The sequence below is a fragment of the Molossus molossus genome, unplaced genomic scaffold (assembly GCF_014108415.1).
Source record: "Molossus molossus isolate mMolMol1 unplaced genomic scaffold, mMolMol1.p scaffold_m16_p_19, whole genome shotgun sequence".
Classification (NCBI taxonomy): domain Eukaryota; kingdom Metazoa; phylum Chordata; class Mammalia; order Chiroptera; family Molossidae; genus Molossus; species Molossus molossus.
The window spans coordinates 32,715,976-32,735,959 of record NW_023425354.1 but is presented as its reverse complement, the minus strand read 5'-3'; the positions used below and the strand labels follow the sequence as shown (position 1 = coordinate 32,735,959).

Sequence of the window (19,984 nt, the reverse complement as noted above, 5' to 3'; positions counted from 1 at the left end):
CAGAGTCACACAGTTCATTAATCTGGCTTCTCTTCTGAAGAGTGGGAGACAACAGTATCCCGTCCCCTAAAGTGCTTTTGTGGGCCTAGGGAATAAAAGTAACTGTTCCTAAGGTGGGGTGCTTATGGCTGAGAATTTGGAAACCAAATTGACCTCAATAATCCCTGTTGCTCCTTTTACTGTTAACAATAGCAGCACAGGGCCACATGTTACACTCCTCACTTAGTTTATGTCTCACAGTACCCCTTCATAGGGCATCTCGTGGTAGCTCCTGTTATAATCCCCTTTGCCTGAAAGATCAGAGTTTATTTATTTATTTACTTATGAATATGATTTTTGTTTTTAGAGAGAGAGGAAAGGAGAGATAGAAACATCGATGTGAGACAGAAACATCAATTGGCTGCTTCTTGCACACCTCCTATTGGGGATCAAGCCAGCAACCCAGGCATGTGCCCTGACCAGGAATCATACTGGGACCTCTCAGTCCACAGGACACTCAATCCACTGAGCCATACCAGCCAGGCTAAAAGAACAATGTTTAAAGAGGTCAAACCAGCCTGGCCAGTGTGGTTCAGTAGTTAGGCATCAACCCATGCACCAAGAGGTCGCCAGTTCAATTCCCGGTCAGGGCACATGCCCAGATTGTGGGCCAAATCCCCAGTGGGGGATATGCAGAAGGTGGCTAATCGATGTTCTCTCTCATCAATGTTTCTGTTTTTCTCCCTCTCCCTTCCTCTCTAAAATCAATAAATAAATTAAATAAAAATAAAGAGGTCAAACTTGCTCAGGGTGGCATACTTAGACTCCATCTGATGCCACAGCCATAGCTTCCACCAGAAAAAAAATTTTTTTATCCTCACCCGAGGACATTTTTCCATTTTTTTATTCAGATAGAGTGAGAGGGAGAGAGAGGAAGAAAGAGAGAGAAACATCGACGTGAAAGGGACACATCGAGTGGCTGCCACCAGCACAACCAACCAGGGCTGGGGACATACCGCAACCAAGCTACATGCCCTTAGTGGGAACCAAATCCGGGTATCTCTGGACTGCAGGCCGACGCTCTAACCACTGAGAAAAACTGGCCAGGCCCACCAGAAAATTCTTAATGGATGGGATCAGGCAGCCTTAGGAATAAGTCAGACAGGAAACTACACCTGCAGAGCCTAGCTCCCAGTGTGGTACAGAGCACGCAATAAACATTTTTGCTCGAAGATAGAAGTCAGATTGGGGCACTCAAAAATTTTTTTTTTGTCCTCACCTGAGGACAGTTTTGCATTTATCTTCAGATAGAGCAGGAGGGAGAGAGGGGGGAAGAGAGAGAAACATCGATGTGAGAGAGACACATCGAGTGGTTGCCACCCACTTGACCTCAACCGGGGCTGAGGACAAACTGCAACCGAAGTATGTGCCCTTAGCGGGAACCGAATCTGGGACTCTCTGGTCCGCAGGCTAATGCTCTAACCGCTGAACCAAACTGGCCATGGCGGGGTACTCAAAATTTAATTAAGGTGACCAACACTGTTATCAGGGAAGTAGGACTGGAATTTGATTACAACAAAAAAGTTGCCCCTCACTAGCTACATTATGACTATTTGAAGAAACACTATGTTAAATGAAGGGAAATGAGCAGTCAGGAAACTGAGAATCAGAGTAAGAATTAGTATTTGTGTCTCCAAGCCTGCCAGCCACCACCAGCAGCTGTGTGTTTGGCAGATCTGCCCTTATAGTGGAGATGTGATACCAGCTGCAGTATTCTACAGGCAACTCTCCTCACTCTTACTCTATGACCCCCAGCAACCTTCTGGTGATGGTTTGGCTTGTCATCAAGTTTACCTACAAGGAGACTGCAAGTTTCTATAGAAGATTCCAATATAAGGGATACTTTTTCATAGGATACAAATAAATGGGCCTTGTGGTTTATCCATTGGTCTACTGTGAATTTGGTTAATGTGGTATCTACCCATAATCCCATGAACTTTGGGGCCGGACAGCGTTAAGTTTATGGAATAAAAAAGCTAAGGGCCAGTCCTGTCTGGTTTTGCTCAGTGGTTAGAGTGTCAGCCTGCAGACGGGAGAGTCCGGGTTTGGTTCCTGCTAAGGGCACGTACCTTGGTTGCAGTTTGTCCCCGGCCCCAGTTGGGGCCGTGGGGTGGCGACCACTAGGTGTGTCTCTCTCACATTGATGTTTCTCTCTTTCTCCTTCTCTCCCTCCTGCTCTATCTGAAGATAAATGCAAAAATGTCCTCGGGCGAGGATAAAAAAAATAATAAAAAAAGAAAAAGCTAAGGACCAGACCTGGAATGTTCTGGCTTCACTTGGGTGATGCTGCCTCCTGAGGAACAAGCTGGTCTTCCCCTAAGACATCTGCCTTTGGATCTCTAAGATCTGTATCCTGGTCCCACCCTATCCACATGGATGTTTAACTCCTCAGCAATGCCTGGAGGACCTCTGCGCTTAGGAAATCTGTCTCTGTGGTCTGGCCATCAGCCCACAGAAGATTCAAGGGGTGCCCAGCCTGTGTGGCTCATTGGTTGAGCGTCGACCCATGCACCAAGAGGTCACTGGTTCGATTCCCAGTCAGGGCACATGCCCAGGTTGTGGGCCTGATCCCCAGTGGAGGGCATGCAGGAGGCAGCCAATCGATGTTTTCTCTCATCGATGTTTCTCTCTCTCTCCCTTTCCTTTCCTCTCTCTCTAAAATCAATAAAGAAAAAATAATAATAATAAGACTCAAGGGGTGGCACAAAGATGGTGTCAGTCCCCCTCCTCCTTGTGGAACACACATACCCCGGAAATGGCAGAGACCAGTGGATCACACTCTATTTGCTTTATGTGGCCCCTATCACACTGTTAGTTAGTTTGTGGCCTGCAGGTTTGCCAGAGAAGATACCACATCTGATTTCTGTAAGATTCCATAAGATCCAAAAATTCATGGGAGGAATAAGATGCAGACAGAAGAATTTGGCTGAGCAATTCAAGAGGAAATAGAAGAGCCCTGGCCGGTTTGGCTCAGCGGTTAGAGCGTTCGCCTGCGGTCCGGAGAGACCCGGGTTCGGTTCCCGCTAAGGGCATGTACCTCGGTTGCAGTTTGTCCCCGGCCCTGGTTGGTCGTGCGGGTGGCAGCCACTCGATGTGTCCCTTTCACATCGATGTTTCCCTTTCTCTCTCTTCCTCTCCCTCCCACTCTGTCTGTACAAAAAATGGAAAAATGTCCTCGGATGAGGATAAAAAAAAAAAAAAAGAGGAAATAGAAGAACTTCTTTTGCTCCTGGGTGGGCTGATTGCTTTACCTGCTTCTGGGAGTTCTCCTGGGGATGCCCCTGCCTCTGGGTTCTGTGCTGTTCTCAGGTCTTTCCCAGGCTCTACAGTCTCATGCTGGAGGCTGCCATGGAAGCTACCTGGATCCTGGAAACAGAGGATTTGGTTACCAATGCCTGTGCCTCTGAAATCCCTCTGAACAGTACTATCTCCACCCCGACAACCTCAAAGGAATAAGTGGGGGCTCAGGAAAGACAGGATGAAGGCGTGTGGCAGGGGTCAGTCACCCAGGATCATGCTGCAGGGAGGGAGCTGAAATATTAGACATCTAAAACAATAGATAATTAAAAACACAAAACAGAAACAAAAAAAAAGTTTTGGCTGATTTTCTTTCCTAGTTCTATTTTTATCTGATATTTTAGGGAATCTATATAACTGGAACAGAGACTAAAGGGGTCACTCAGAAATATGTTGAGGAGTTAGCCTGGGATTAAGAATGAGCTGCTAACAATCCCAAACTAGCTAATATATGTACAGGTAATTTAAATTAGTAACTAAACCATTAACCATGGTTAGCTCTGGGGAATGTTGTGAAGAGGTTAAGTTGCATGGTTTGCTCTATTCTGTACTATTTCAATGAGTATGGATGACATAAAATATTTTTAAAAAATAAAGATTTATTTGAAGTGAGATGTTTTATTATTTTTATTTTTTTTATTGATTTTAGAGAAGAGAGAAGGAAAGAGAGAAACAATGATGTAAGAAAGAAACAATGACTGGTACCCAAGACCAAACTCAACCTGGGCATGTGCCCTGACCAGGAAACAAACCAGCAACCTTTTTTTAAAAAATATGTTTTATTTTGTTTTTGTGTTTTTAGAGACAGAGAGAGAGAGAAACATTGATCAGCTGCCTCATGCATGCATGTGCCCTGACCAGGAATCGAACCAGAAACCTCTTGGTCCAAGGATTGATGGTCAACCATTGAGCTACACCGGCTGGGCCGAACCAGCTACCTTTTGATGCATGGGAGACACTCAACCAAGTGAGCCACATTGGCCAGGGCTGCGAGATGTTTTTGAGAGAATGTGGAAGGTTAAGTAGAAAGATGAGGGAAATGGGCCCAGCTGGTGTGGCTCACTGGTTGAGCATTGACGAGTGCACCAAGAGGTCGCCAGTTTGATTCCCAGTCAGGATACATGCCCAAGTTGTGGGCCAAATCTCCAGTGGGGGGCATGCAGGAGGCAGCCAATTGATGTTCTCTTTCATTGATGTTTCTATCTTTCTCTTCCTCTCCTTCCTCTCTCTCTAAAAATTAATAAAGAAAAAAAAATTTTTTGCCCTGGCTGATTTAGCTCGGCGGTTAGAGTGTCAGCCTGCGGTCCAGAGAGACCCGGGTTCGGTTCCCGCTAAGGGCATGTACCTCGGTTGCAGTTTGTCCCCGGCCCTGGTTGGGTCGTGCGGGTGGCAACCACTCGATGTGTCCCTTTCACATCGATGTTTCTTTCTCTCTCTCTCCCTCCCCACTCTATCTGAATAAAAAATAAAAAAATGTCCTCGGGTGAGGATAAAATTAAAAAAAAAAAAAGAAAAAAAAATTTTTAAAGAAAAGAAAAATGAGGGAAATGGAAGTAGCAGATTAGAGCTAAAGATATTACTTGACTAGCCCTGGCCGGTTTGGCTCAGCGGTTAGAGAGTTGACCTGTGGTCTGGAGAGACCCCATTCGGTTCCCACTAAGGGCACATACCTCAGTTGCAATTTGTCCCCCGCCCTGGTAGGGTCATGTGGGTGGCAACCACTCAATGTGTCCCTTTCATGTCGATGTTTCTCTCTCTCTCCCTCCCTCCCACTCTATCTGAACAAAATATCAAAAAATGTCCTTGGGTGAGGATAAAAAAAAAAAAAAGATATTACTTGATTAGAAGTCATTGATTCTAACCCACTCATTTTATAGATGAAGCAACAGCAGGGGAGAGGACAGGACTTGCCAAGGTCACATTACAAATTACTAGCAGAGCGGGGACAGGACCCAGGTCTCCTGAGCCCAAGGCCAGGCCATGATACCAGCCCAGGATCCTGGGAAGGGTGGGGTAGCCACAGAGGAGACGCCATGTGCCAAGTCAAGGCCAAGCTCTGTACTCTCTCCCTGGAGGTGACCTGCCTGGAAGCCCAGTTTCCCTCAGTTCCCAAAGGGAGTGTCCCCACCTGAGTTCTGTGTAGGTACCCCCTCACTTAGCAGAGGGAACACGCAGAGCAAGTGCTGGCTCACCTGACAAGCCATTTGTAGATAACTGTTCTCTGCACTGCCATCTGTAGTACATCTGACCCTCAGTCACTTACCGAGGGCCACTACCCTTGATGAACTCTCAATTTGGTTAGTTCTCAAGTGACTCCTATCCTCTCCAATGTTCAAGTCCTGCCATTAGACTCTCAGGGGTCACCAAGAAGCCAATTGTTCCACTAGGTCCTATTACTGTGCCATCTGGCAGGCAGCTGACCAGGGACAAGAAGAGATGGCCCTGTCCCTGAAGGCATCTCTTAACCTCAGGATAGAGGAGGAGAAGAAATCAGAAGACCAAGGCAGAAAGTGGCTTTATCTGACCTTATTCCATCCCATTCCTCTTACCTTGGGGAAGGGCTGACATGACTTGAGGAAGTTTCCATCCCCAGAATCTGGACTGTAAATATGGACCAGGTTGTTGGGTGTCACATTGAGGTAGTGGTTTCGGAGTGAAGGAGAAAACACTCCAATCTGGAGTCAAGGAAGAGGAAGGTCAGTGCCCTGATGAAGCACTAGGTGCTGCCAGATGGCCACCTAGTCCACCTGCTTCTCCCTTGGTGGCCTCTGCACCAGGGTCACACAAATCGCTCCTGCCCCAGCCCTGGTGTCAGAGTAGAACCACTTATTACACCCTTCTCTGCACAGCACAAACCCCCATCCCAGCAACCCCAAAGAATAGGATCAGGCCTTTACCCAACTCCATTAAGCCAGGGTCCAAGCATCAGCCCAGCGACTCTCTGCCTGGGTACTGGGAGGAAAGAGAGCCATACAAAGAGCTCAGGGGCCTCCCTCCAAGGCAGGAGGGGTGGAGAGCAGCTCCCCATACCTGCTTTAGCAGCAGCACTGAGCCAGGCTTCAGCTCATTCTGGCGTGTCTCAAGCAGCAACCTATGCACCGTGCCCTGCATCTCTCCTGCAAATACCACATGGTCCATCAGTCTCAGGGTCAAGGGCAGTACAGAGACTGGTCTGGGCTCTAGCTGGAAAGTGGGATGCTCACTATTTCAATTTTCCCAACTACAAATGGAGAGGATGACTCTTCCTCACCTCCTGACCTCAACGAAGGCGACTTATCACTCCAAGGACCTAACTCCTCACCTGTGGGGTCCTTGAAAACCACACTGGCATCCATCATGCTCCGAGTCAGGGACTTGATCATCACTGCCATGTTGGGGACCTTGTTCCTGGGAAGCTGCTTCAGGGCCGCCTGGTTACAAGGAGAGGAATTTGCTGAGCCAGCCATGTCCCAGCTGTAAGGTTCCCAAGTGTACCAGGGCAAACTAGGGGGTGGTGGGGGCCAGAATACAGGTGTTGTGATGACATTCCTTAGTGGAGAGTAAAGAGGCAGTTTAAAGGGTTCATTTCATTTCCCTCTGGCAGACCTTTATTTCTCTCCCCCTGCCTTCTTTTTTTGTGTCTGTGTATTTAAATTTTTAAACAATATGTTTTTATTGATTTTTAGATAGAGAGGAAGAGAGAGGGAGAGAGAAACATCAATTGTCTGCCTCCTGCACATCCGCTACTAGGGATCAAGCCTGTAACCTAGGCGTGTGTGCCCTGACCGGGAATCGAACCAGTGACCTCTTGGTGTATGGGACACACTAAATCCACTGAGCCACACCAGCTAGGAAATGTGTCTATGTATTTATATAGAGCTCTATCATGGCAGGTCATGGACAAGGATATGTTTGCACATGTACTAACGTGTCTGCACATGACCCCTGACCTCTGGGGAACTCTAAGGGTAGCAATAGCCTTACCCCACCCCATCCAGGGCCTGGATGTGCAGAGACATGCTCATAATACACTCTCTCCTTCTGCCTATGCCCAATACTGTGGATGGTAGTGGAAAGGTAGGTGAGTGGACGATACAACCAAACGGACTTCATGCTACCATTAAAAAAAAAGGCATTGGGGTAAGAGGAAGCACCTCTTTCCTAAGGTAGAGTAGGACAGAAAGTTGGTGAAAAGGACAAAAACGTTCTTCCTTTCAGGTCTCAGCACTCAGGACTCTTACCTTCCGCAGCACCATGACGATACTGTAGGTACAGAGGAAGCAATTGGGATCTCTCTCATCCAGGCCCAGAGCAGATTTCATGGTCAGCCAGGGCCCTCGCCCAAAATCTTCCTCCACCGATGTCTGGGAACTAGTAACAATCTGGCACTACAGAGCAGAGGGGGAACCTGCATGAATGGGTCCACCTTGCTACAGACCTCAGTTGGGATAGGATGGAGGTGGAAGAGAAAGGGTGAGTTCCCAGTAGCATGGTGGCCAGTGTCTTCTTTCAATTATATCCAAGGTCAGAAAATGGTATATGAAATCTTGTTGCATATCACATATCACACTTAGCAACAACAGTAAAGGTACTCTTTCTTTTATTTTAAATCAGGTCCTGACTTCAATTACATTGAAGCAAAAGGCTATCCATGTTTGTCTCTTGTATTAGACTTGAAAAATCTCAGGGCTAGGGAACCCCCACATACATTTATAGGCTTGTATACTGCCTCAGCTATTTTGAAACCAATTGTACTTTTTTTCTTCTTTGAAACCAGTCATATTTTATTTGGGATGCCTCTGGCTACAACTATTAATCTTCTTATATCAAAAAATTATTTGATGAGTATTGATTGCTTTGGATCTGAAATGGACTGATGGATCTATAGCAAAGAAGAAAACTGCTATAGAGAATTAGAAGCAAAAGTGGGTCTGAGGGCAAAGCAGGTCAACCAGAATGCCAGGAAGGAGGGAGGCGGAGTCTCACCCACTGAAAAGGAACCTACTGGAGGCAAGATGAAGGCAGATGCTTCTCAGCTTAATTCTCAGAAACCAGAGAAGTGTTCCTGAGATACAATTTCCTAATACTTATTACATGCTTCTCCCAAGAAAAGACAGTTAGCTGGGCCTTTCTTTCTTAGATGGGAAAGAAGACTGGCTCACGGCATCGGTTATCACCCAGCTGGCATCAGGGTAGGCTTCACTTCATGCCAGTAAAATTGCCACTTCCCCAAACTGCCTTCCCCAAACGCCTTTTGGTATGAGACCCCAGGGAACAGGCCTAACAGCATCAATGCTGATTCTCAACTCCTGAAACATGCAGGAATATCCCTCATTATTAAATGATGCTCAGGAAGTTACCATTTGCACAGAATTAGTTACCTCTGTCCGGAATTTAGCCAGAGCACCATGAGTTGGAGTCTGGGGCATGGAAACCATGATCTCCTCCAGATTTTTCCCACTATGCTACAAGGAGAGAAGAAAACGAGAGCAAGCTCAGCAGCTGTTATTTACAAGTGCAGCTTCTTGTCTGGGTTACATAATGAGTTCAGGAAACTATCAGGGACAATTAACACATATTACATCTCTCCTAACAAAGTCTCAGGAGCCTCATTGGCAGCTCAAAAAAGATTCTTTGGGAATAGTTTTGGGAATGTGAGGAAGTTGGAGCTGGCCTAGGGCTTCCTAAAGCGGGCAATGACCCGAATAGAAAGGCCTGTGATATGCAAAAGGGACAGCTCTCCCCAAGTCCTTTCTCAGGGACCTAACCCTTCCCTACAGATGTCCAGCCTAGGAAGAATGTAGACAGCCTGCTTGGATTTCTCTTAAAGTGCTAGGGAAGAGCAACTAACAGGTAGAAACTGTTCCAAACACCTTTAAAATGCTAGAAAAAGCCCTGGCCAGTTTGACTCAGCAGTTAGAGCGTTGGCCTGTGGTCCAGAGAGACCTGGGTTTGGTTCCCGCTAAGGGCATGTACCTCGGTTGCAGTTTGTCCCCGGCCCTGGTTGGGTCGTGCGGCTGGCAACCACTCGATGTGTCCCTTTCACGTCGATGTTTCTCTCTCTCTCTCTTCCTCTCTCTACCTCCCACTCTATCTGAACAAAAAAACGAAAAAAATGTCCTCGGGTGAGGATTAAAAAATAAATAAATAAAATGCTAGAAAAGGCCCTGGCCAGTTTGGCTCAGCAGTTAGATCGTTGGCCTGCGGTCCAGAGACCTTGATTTGGTTCCCGCTAAGGGCATGTACCTCGGTTGCAGTTTGTCCCCCGCCTGGGTTGGGGTCGTGTGGGTGGCAACCACTCGATGTGTCTCTCTCACGTCAATGTTTCTCTCTCTCTCTTCCTTCCTCTCTCCCTCCTGTTGTATTTGAAAATAAATGCAAAGATGTCCTCAGGCGAGGACAAAAATACAATAAAATAAAAAAAAATAAAATGCTAGAAAAGGGGTGCACCTACCATGACCAGACCAGATCCTCAGAGTCCAATGATCTAGGATCTGATTCAAGACTAGTTTGATGGATGCTGCCGCCAGCCCCCACCCCCTGCTGAAAACCGAACTCTCAGCACAGCCCCAGCTTCCCCACGTGGACCCCATATACCAGTCACAATGAACTTTCTGTGGCTCTCCAAGAGCATCCTGCTCTTATGCCTCTGTACCTTTGCAAATGCTCTTCCCTGTCTTCCCACTGAAATGTCCCCCAGAGCCTAGCTTTCTAACACATGCACCTGTTAACCTCCTATTTCCCCATCGAAAGCCCACTGAGCAAACCCAGTGTCTCTCAGCATCCTGGGAAAGACCTCTACTCACACTGTGCATTTTATGTATAGTCGTTTGTTTGCATCTGCTTCTTCCCCTAGAAGAAGCTCCTTAGGACAGGAACTATTTCTTTCTTTCTTTCTTTTTTTTTTTTTTTTGGTATGTGCCCCTAGCAGCAACCGAACGTGGAACTCTCTGGTCTGCAGGCTGATGCTCCAACTGCTGAGCCAAACCGGCCAGGGCATAACTATTTATATTTTATTTTATTTTAATTTTTTTAATCCTCACCTGAGGATATTTTTCCATCTATCTTCGGCTAGAGTCGGAGAGAGGAAGCGGGAGAGAAACATTAACATGAAAGAGACACATCGACTGGTTGCCTCCCGCATGACCCCAACCAGGGCTGGGACCAAACTGCAACTGAGGCATGTGCCCTTGACTGGAATTGAACCCAACACTCTTTGGTCCGAGGGTCAATGCTTTAATCTCCAAGCCAAACCGGCCAGGGCAGGAACTATTTCTATTTTATTCTGTATCCTCAGTTCCAAGCAAATTGCCCAACCTAGCAAATATAAGTGAACATGCCTCAGTGTTAGCAAACAGTAGGTACTCAACAAACATAAACATTGTGACGTTCTCAGAAACTTAAGCACTCCTCTCATGTGGTTTTTTCAAGCATTCAATCCTTCCTTCCCTTCTTTAATTCTTTCACAGATTTGAAGACCCTCCCCCTCTGTACTTCCTTCCTTCCTTCACTCCCCCCAGGAATGAAGATATTCTGGGACTGGACAGTGCTGGAACTCTGTTTCTTTCCTTTGCCCACCACCCCCATCCTGGATGGTTCTGGCTTCTGCCAGAAAGATGCCGTCACTCACTTGGTGAGGTAGGATCCCTGCTGGGCCAGGAAAGCGGCGTGTTTTGGCTCGGGTAGTGGTGTGCGTGGGCTGCTGGGGTGTCCGGTTGGCAGCAGTGACCAGCTGTACCAGGTGGTTGGTGACTATGGGCGTCTGCAGAGTTGCTTGAGGAACCAGGGAGGAATGGGGACCCATGGGGGTGCTGACAGGAGACTCGAGAGAAGACACTGAAGCTCGGAGTTGTAAGGGCCCCCGAGGGAAAAATCCAGTGAGTGTCCTTGAGAGAGTAGAACAGCTTGAGCTAGGAGTTCGTGGAAAATTAGGTTTGCCACTTAAGTGGGCATTTGGAGATTGGAATGACTGCCTGGGGGCACGATTTTGAGGGCTGCTCTGAATAGGCCTCCCTGTAGCTTGGAGAGGATGAGTTCCTCGAAGTGTGGAACCCTTGGGACAGACTTCCCAGTGGGTTTGCGGAGCAGGAACTGTCGAGGCAGTTGGCATAGGAAGGTTACCCATGGCACCAGTTCTCAAGTGGGGCTGTGGAGTCCTACAGTAGACAACAGGATCTGGAGGCTGACCCTGGGCTGACGTGATGTGGGTGGCAGGTATGGGCCCCTTTGGGCAAGACCTGCTGAGATAAGCTACCCGAGCCTTTTTAGCCAATACTGAGTCTTCCTGATGCCAGGTGGACAGGATTCCTGTTGCCTCACTGTTAACTCCAAATTCCAGCTCCATGCCAGGCCCTTCTAGTTCCATGCTTGCCAGGACCTTGTCAAATTCATCTTGTTCAGTTCCCTCAAAGCCACCAATCACCTGCTGTTTGCTCTGAAAGGTAAGCAGGGGGTGGGAGGCTGAGGACTGTGGTCTTGCTGGCTCTTTGAGCACTTCTGTTAGTGTCGCTCTTCTCTCAATGCCAGTCCAGCTGCTGGAAGTTGAGAGAGGCCGTAGAGGGGTTGTGGAAGGTGGACTTCTGGTGGCCCTGAGCATGCTAGAGGTAGGAAGGCGGAGTCCCAGAGCTGGTAGGTCCGAAGCCTCTGAGGAAGCAGTGGGGCATGATGGCAACTGCTCAGAAGACCGTGCCTGCGCAGTCTCTTGTGGCCTGGAAGAGACAGGTCTGAGGCACCCAGCATTCACAGGTCCTGAGCCAGCAAACTGGTTCTCTGTATCCTCCACAGCAGACAAGAAATCCTACAAAGAAGCAGAGACCGTGGGAAATCAAGAAACACTCTGCTTTTACTGTTTCAGGCACGTGGTGTATATGTATGTACAGGTACACACAAGCAAGAAACCAAAGCATGAAAGGCAATGGTTGCAGGGAAAAAGGAGAAACATCTGAAACAAACAAAAAAAAGGCAATGGTTGAGTCTCTCACCACCTTTGACCTTGCCCTTGAACCCACCAACAGGCTTCTCTACCAGAAAACATTCACAGGCTAAGTCTTCAGGTAGCTTCTCTCTCTTTATTTAATCTTGAGTGGAGGTTGGGAGGTGGGAGGTGGGCAGTGCTGACAGCTGAGGAAGAAGCAGGAGAAGCAATATACTAGGGTACCAAGGTGTCAAACAAATCACCTAAGATCACAAGAAGCCTAGCTTTCTGGTGTCCAGCCTGTGGAACAGGGATCTGTCCAGCTGGTCATGCTGCATGTCTTTACCCCCACCACACACACACACACACACACACACACACACACACACACAGAGCCTTCAGTAAGCCAGAGAGGCCTAATAGGCAGAAGTTAAATATAGCTTTTCAGGCAAGTTAAATTAAGTATGGATTCCAGTTGGGAAGCAAGGTGAGATTGACACCTTTGAGAGCAACAGACCTGTTCCGAGGGTGTTTTTGAGTCAGAACTGCTGATTTAACTGACAAGAAGGTCCCCACTGCCCCCACCCCCGCTGCTGCACTGGATTGTCTGGGCTAGAGAAAGATTTTTCCTGCTTTTTGTATTATCAGGAGAGTAGCATAGTCCAGCACAGCTACCTTAGAATTTAGCAATGATAATAATAATAATATCAGAATTACTGTAGCAGTAAAATTCTGATGACCCTGGGCATTGATGGATTCCTTTTCTCAGGAGGAGCTCACTTTCAGACATGATGTCATCTGCCTTGGGAAAGGGGAAAGGGACTGGTCATGGAACAGAAACCTCAGCTGTCAAAGTCCTTCACTCTTAATTTTATTACTAGCCTAGCAGTCCTACCATCACCTGGTAAGAGCCAAGAAGGTCACTTTAACAGTCATTTTTTTCAGCCTGTAATCACACATCTTTAAAGCTAAAAGACAAAGACAAGGGCATATCTTCTTGACAAAGCTGGCAGTTTTAAATTATTTGTTAAAATAACGGTCAAGTCTCCAAGTAATAACAAAAACATCTAACATTTGAAACCTCCCTGGGTACCAGGTACCATGTAAACTTTTTACCAGAATTTACTCAATGAATTCTCACATTGGTCCTATGAATAGGTACCATTATTATTCTTGGTTTTTGGATGTAGAAACTAAGACTTAGAGAGGTTAAGTAACTTCACAGAACCAGGACTAGAACCTATATGTGCCCTTGTCACTATGTCTTGGGGCCTCAATGAATGGACTGATTTTTAAGAGGTCTGATGAAGACTGTCTTTCCCCTTCTAACCTCATGTTTCAAAAACCTCATAGAAAGGAGAGTATGGTGTTGGGTCTGCCAGAAGGGTCCTTGATGCACCATTCACCATCATATTCAGCACAAATTAGGCCACCTGGAGAAGTTGTAAATGTGATATTTAAAGCAAAGCGCTGGGAGACAAAAAGTAAGTTTGAATGGCTTGTCACTGATAAAGTAGAACAATTTTATTCTATAAATGTAGTTTAGTAATTTCCATGTATGTTAGACTTGAGTCAGGGGCTAAGACCTCATCCTGGCTATTGATGCTTTATTCTTTTCTTTTAATCCTCACCCGAGGACATTTTTCCATTTTTTGTTCAGATACAGTGGAAGGGAGAGAGAAAGAAACATCGACGTGAAAGGAACACATTGAGTGGTTGCCACTCGTACTACCAACCAGGGACAAACTGCAACTGAGGTACACACCCCTAGCAGGAACCAAACCTGGGTCTCTCTGAATTGCAGGCTGACACTCCAGCTGCTGAGCCAAACCGGCCAGAGCTTGATGCTTTATTCTTAAACAGGTTAATTTATCTTTTTGGTCTTTACTCATTTAAATCCTACTTCTTTGTGAAAATAATTGGAGGTCACAATTTTGGGCCTCTCAAATGAAACTATATCCTTTGGATCTTAGTGGGAAGAGAGCTATGGAAATCTCAAGTTCAGTAGTCTTCAGCTGCAACCAGAGGTTAGAAATACCCCTCTCTGAGTCCATTCCCAAAATTCTGATTTGATTGGTTGCGGCAGAACCTCAATAGGGGAGATTCTAATGTGCCAGCTTCAGATCTAGTCTAATCCCTCATCTTCTGAGGAGAGAGAAGAAATGAAAGAACATTTGAGGCAGAATGCTTCCCATGCTGCAGAAGAGAAAATAGAAGGCCAGAGAATGAAGTAATTTGCACTGGCTCATAGAGCCAGTTGGTGACCCCAGGCCTCTTGTGGTCCAATAGCTGTGATGTCTGGCTCTCCATAAACTTTCTTCCCACCTCAAGTATGTCATCAAAAAGGTGAATCAGCCCTGGCCAGTTTGGCTCAGCGGTTAGAGCACTGGCCTGCGGTCCAGAGATACCCGGGTTTGGTTCCCGCTAAGGGTGCATACCTCAGGTGCGGTTTGTCCAAGGCCCTGGTTGGTCGTGCAGGTGGCAGCCACTCGATGTGTCCCCCTTTCACGTCGATGTTTCTCTCTCTCTCTCTCTTCCTCTCTCTCCCTCCCACTCTATCTGAACAAAAAATGGAAAAGAATGTCCTCAGGTGAATCAGTGCTGGCCAGTTTGGCTCAGTGGTTAGAGCGTTGGCCCACGGACCAGAGAGTCCCGGGTTCGGTTCCCGCTGGGGGCATGTACCTTGGTTGCAATTTGTCCCTGCTCCGGTTGGAGTTGTGTGGATGACAGCCTGTTGATGTGTCTTTCTCACATCGATGTTTCTCTCTCTCTCTCTTCCTCCCTCTCTCTCCCTCCCGCTCTGTCTGAAGATAAATGCAAAAGTGTCCTCAGGTGAGGATAAAAAAAAAAAGGTGAATCAGCCCTGGCAATGTGGCTCAGTTGGTTGGAACATCTTTCCATGTACCAAAGGGTCATGGATTTAATTCCCCATCAGGGCGCATACCCAGATTGTGGGTTCAACTCTCCATCAAGATACAAATGGGAGGCAACCAATCAATGTTTCTCACATCAATGCTTCTCTCTCTCTCCCTCTCCTTTCCTCTTTCTGTAAAATCAACAGAAAAGCATGTCCTTGGGTGAGAATTAAAAAAAAGGAAATCCTGGCCCATGTGGCTCAGTGGTTGAGCATCAACCCATGCACCAAGAGGTCGCCAGTTCGATTCCAGGTCAGGGCACATGCCCAGGTTTCGGGCTCAATCCCCAGTAGGGGGTGTGCAGGAGGCAGCCAATTGATGTTTCTCTCTCACATCAATGTTTCTATCTCTCTCTCTCTCTAAAAACTCAAAACATAGTTTTAAAAAAAGAAAGTGAGCCCTGGCCCGCAGACCAGAGAGTCCCAGGTTCGGTTCCTGCTAAGGGCAAATACCTCAGTTGCAATTTGTCCCTGGCCCCGGTTGGAGTCATGTGGATGGCAGCCACTCGATGTGTCTCTCTCACATCGATGTTTCTCTCTCCCACCCCCACTCTATCTGAAGATAAATAGAAAAAATATCCTCAGGTGAGAATTAAAAAAAAAAAATGACTGGGGAAGAGTGCTTGAAAATGTTCTGGGCCTGGGTGCTTACATCTTTTTTTTTAAATCCTCATCTGAAGATATTTTTCTATTTATCTTCAGATAGAGTGGGAGGGAGAGAAAGGGAGAGAGAGAAACATCAACGTGAGAGGGACACATCGACTGGTTGCCTCCCGCACGCACGACCCTGAGCAGGTCCGGGGACAAACTGAAACCGAGGTACATGCCCTTAGCTGGAACTGAACCCAAGACTCATTGGTCCTTGGGCCAAATCACTGAGCAAAAGTGGCCAGGGCTATGTGTTTACATCTTAAGACCTCTTCTGTTCACCAACACTTCCTTACCTCATCTTCAAACTCCTCTTCCACAGCAAATAGCTTCTGTAAACTGCATGCCTGAAAGGAAAACACAACAATTGAGTTTGGAGGAGAAATACCATTTGTAAGTACATTTTGTCCTCACTGCTTCTTCTCAATTCTAGCAAGACCATCAGGTGTACTGTTTTGTTTGTTTTGCTAGTGTTGGGAGAGGAATAAAGGGTGAGAAAAGATAGGATTTACTTAGAGACTTAGATAATTTCAAATCCTTTCTCCAGTCCAGCCAGTGTAGCTCAGTGGTTGAGCGTCAACCCATGCACCAAGAGGTCGCCGGTTCAATTCCTGGTCAGGACACATGTCCAGGTTGTGGGCCTGGTCCCCAGCGTGGGGCATGCAGGAGGCATGTTCTCTCTCATCGATGTTTCTATCTCTCTCTCCCTCTCACTTCCTCTCTCTCTAAAAATCCAAATAAAGGGAAAAAAAAACACACACACAAAAAAATCCTTTCTCCATAAAATAATCTACTAAGGTCCAATTGAATTAATCTTGGAAGAGGAAGAAGCAAAGGAAAGGCTGCCAAAAGAAGCATGGGTCATTCTTTAGACTCAGCACTGCACACTTGGCCATAAGGATTTTGCATAATTCCAAAGGCATGGCCTGAGGAACCTTTGTCAAACATAAGACATGACCATAAATCCAAGCATGCCTAGCACAGTGGCCTTGTTTCCTTCCATCTAATCCCATGTCCAAAGGCCAGGGTCCCAAGAGGATGGGATGCCCCAGGGCACAGTTCCTTCTTTCTGGGCAGCAGGGCTGCAGTGGCCAGCTCTGGGATGTGTGTCACTCAGAACGAAGGACTGTGTCTAACCCCAGATGCTGGAGCTGCAAGAGCCACAGTTAGGGATACCCACCCCCAAGTGACCACGGATCAGAGTGGACGAATTGGGGGCAGAAGGTCGAGCTCAGGAGGAGTGACGTTTGAGCGCACCGGTAAGGATGAACAGGAGTTGCCAAGAGATGGAAGGCCAAGGAGGGAAACTAAGGCCCAGAGGGAGGTGGGTGGAGAGCTTTCCCAGGGAGTACGGGCGCGTCCCTGCCAAGCCCTGACTCAGTTTTCCTGACCCCTCACCTAATTCTCAACCAAACCCTAAACCGGCCCTGTAGCCCGCCCGGGTTGGGAGCTGGAACCCGGAAGGCAGTTCCTGGTCCCTGGACCCAGAGGCCAGTAGGCCCCAGAGGCGGTATTACCATGGCGACGGCGGGTGACCTTCCGCCAGGGGGTTAGCCAGGCAGGCCCCAATTCAGGTGGCCGCCGAGGCCTCGTACTTGGTCCAGGGCGGGAGGGTCGGAGTCCGGGTGACGGTATCTCTGGGGCGAGGTCGGAGAGGTCCCTGCGACCCGGGCGGGTACCGAGAGAAAGTCGCCGGGAAGGCGAGAGCCAGTCCCAAACCGCGTTCGAAGCCGCCGCCAAGCCAGCGTCTCCGCCCTCTTAAAGGGGCGGTTCTATTTTATCCCGCCGACACAAAGGCCCTTTATCCGCCAGTCTTCCGCCCTGGCCTTAAAGGGAAACAAATGGGCTCTCGGTTGCCCTCCAGCGGCTGCTCGAGCCAGGTCGACTGGTTCAATTAGCATTCTGGTAAAGTTGGCAATTTGGGCCCTTGACGCCTAATCCTGCCCACCCTCCTCTCTTGTGTTAAACATACTAGGGATTAGGTACTTGAGCGTGACTCTCTTACACACCAGAATATACCCCGTTGGTTGGTCTGTCTGTTCATCTTTCTATCCATCCATCAATCTTTGCAACACATTTATTAAGTAAAGATGTTCTCGGTCTGGCTCTCTCTTTCTTTCTCTCTTTCTTTCTCTCTCTCTTTCTCTCTCTCTTTCTCTCTTTCTCTCTCTCTTTCTCTCTTTCTCTCTCTCTTTCTCTCTTTCTCTCTTTCTCTCTTTCTCTCTTTCTCTCTCTCTTTCTCTCTCTCTTTCTCTCTCTCTTTCTCTCTCTCTTTCTCTCTCTCTTTCTCTCTCTCTCTCTCTCTCTCTCTCTATCTCTCTCTCTCTCTCTCTCTCTCTCTCTCTCTCTTTCTTTCTTTCTTTCTTTCTTTCTTTCTTTCTTTCTTTCTTTCTTTCTTTCTTTCTTGTGCCCCTAGTGGGAACCAAACCCAGGACTCTCTGGTCCGCAGGACGATGCTCCAACCGCGGAGCCAAACTGGCCAGGGCGGTCTGGCTCTTTTCATCTTTCATGTTTCAGCTGAGATCTCAGATCTTCCCTGTCATCTATTCTGGTATGGAGCATCCCTTCCCCCATCACTATTTCCTTTTCAGCACTTTTCATAATTTATCATTGTCATGGTTTACATCTTTATTGTGTGTTTTTTCCACTAGAATATGAGCTCCTTGAAGGTAGGGACCTTGTCTGGCTTGTTCAACTTTGTATCCCCAGCACCTAACACAATAAACAATAGAGTTATTGAATGACACAATGGCTAATATGTACTGGGCACCGTGCTTGACCCTGGGGATAAAGAAATGAATGACAGCTTGTGCCCTCAAGTTCACAAACAAGTCAGGGAGACACAAATCAAAAGATAGAGTCCAGGAGATCTGTGCAGAGAGATGGGTGGGGGTGTAATGAGCTGGGAAGGTCAACTTTTGTCACTAATGTCTGCTGTGGTTAACGACCCTCAGTCCAACCTCAGTTTCTCTTCTTGCTTTTCACTACAGGGCTAGTCAAATGACAGCTAGGGCTACATAGTCTTGAGGACTCAAAAGACAAGAGGAAGGTCGCTGACTCGAATTCTTAACCATCTGATCTGAGCCAGTCCTGAATTTTCCCTAAGGTAATCTGGCCTGGCCTCACCTCTGACAGCCTATGGCTCCCATCAAAGCTTTATGTGAACCAGCTTTTTGTTACATCAGAATGGAGGCCAGAATGGCAATAGGAAAGAGAACCTGGATTCCTAACTTTCACGCAAGTTAGCAATCCCCTCAAGGCCTTTGTGTTTCTGAACTGGGGGACAAATCCTAATCCTCCCACTTACAGGCCTCCTCTCCTCACAGGAATCCTAGGTACAACTCATCCTGCACCACTGTGGATAGTCCTGGAAACCCAGTTATAGGGCCCCTTGTGAATCTGACCTCTGTCAACTCAGGTTGCTGGGAGATCACAGAGCCCAAAAGGCTAAGAGGAATAACGATAACTCCTATCTCTGCAGCTTCCAATTTTAACCAATTGCTCATTTTGTGGTCATAAAAATTCTCTAAAGAACCTTGCCTATGTGCCTTAGTGGATTGAGCATCATCCCATGGACCGAGAGGTCCTAGTTCGATTCCCAGTCACGGCACGTGCCCGGGTTGCAGGCTCAATCCTTGGTGCGGGGTGTGCAGGAGGCGGCCTATCGAGGTTTCTCTCTCACATCGATGTTTTTTATCTCTCTCCTCCTTCCTCTCTCTCTAAAAAAATCAATGAAAACATTTAAAAAATTATGTAAAGAGGGGCAGATATTACTTTATAGATTAGGAAACTGAAGCCCAGAGGGGGAAGGAATTCTCTCAGGATCACAGTCTTTCAGTGGTGGATCTTCTGGTTGGAAATCCTATGCTTTTTCCTCCATCACCTTTCTAAGCTGTATAAACTTGGTATCTATTGCCCCACCTCCTGTTAGAACCTAAAGGGGTGTGGGGGCAGTGGCTGGAGCAAATGGAAAATGTGGACCTGGGAAATTTTAGAGAGCACCTGACAGGACACAATGTGGAGGCTGTCTGTGATTTTAGAATTGACTGACTGGGTAGCTCAATTGGTTAGTGAAGTGGTTTTCAACCTGTGGGTCGCGACCCCTTTGGGGGTCAAACGACCCTTTCACAGGGATCGCCTAAGACCATCGGAAAACATATTTCTGATGTTCTTAGGGACAGAGACACTGCTCC

The 19,984-nt window shown here is 47.3% G+C and overlaps 1 protein-coding gene across 1 annotated transcript in view; it reads right to left on the bottom strand.

Annotated features, from left to right (window-relative positions):
- Nucleotides 1–19,984, bottom strand: part of HROB (homologous recombination factor with OB-fold) — a 37,208-nt gene that overhangs the window by 915 nt on the left and 16,309 nt on the right. The window contains exons 4-11 of the mRNA XM_036268459.1: nucleotides 16,088–16,138; nucleotides 10,946–12,112; nucleotides 8,697–8,780; nucleotides 7,557–7,697; nucleotides 6,638–6,746; nucleotides 6,367–6,452; nucleotides 5,886–6,011; nucleotides 3,291–3,405 (exon numbers count right to left, since the gene is read on the bottom strand). Coding sequence (XP_036124352.1) covers nucleotides 3,291–3,405; nucleotides 5,886–6,011; nucleotides 6,367–6,452; nucleotides 6,638–6,746; nucleotides 7,557–7,697; nucleotides 8,697–8,780; nucleotides 10,946–12,112; nucleotides 16,088–16,138 — 1,879 coding nt within the window. The remainder of the gene's footprint in view (nucleotides 1–3,290; nucleotides 3,406–5,885; nucleotides 6,012–6,366; nucleotides 6,453–6,637; nucleotides 6,747–7,556; nucleotides 7,698–8,696; nucleotides 8,781–10,945; nucleotides 12,113–16,087; nucleotides 16,139–19,984) is intronic.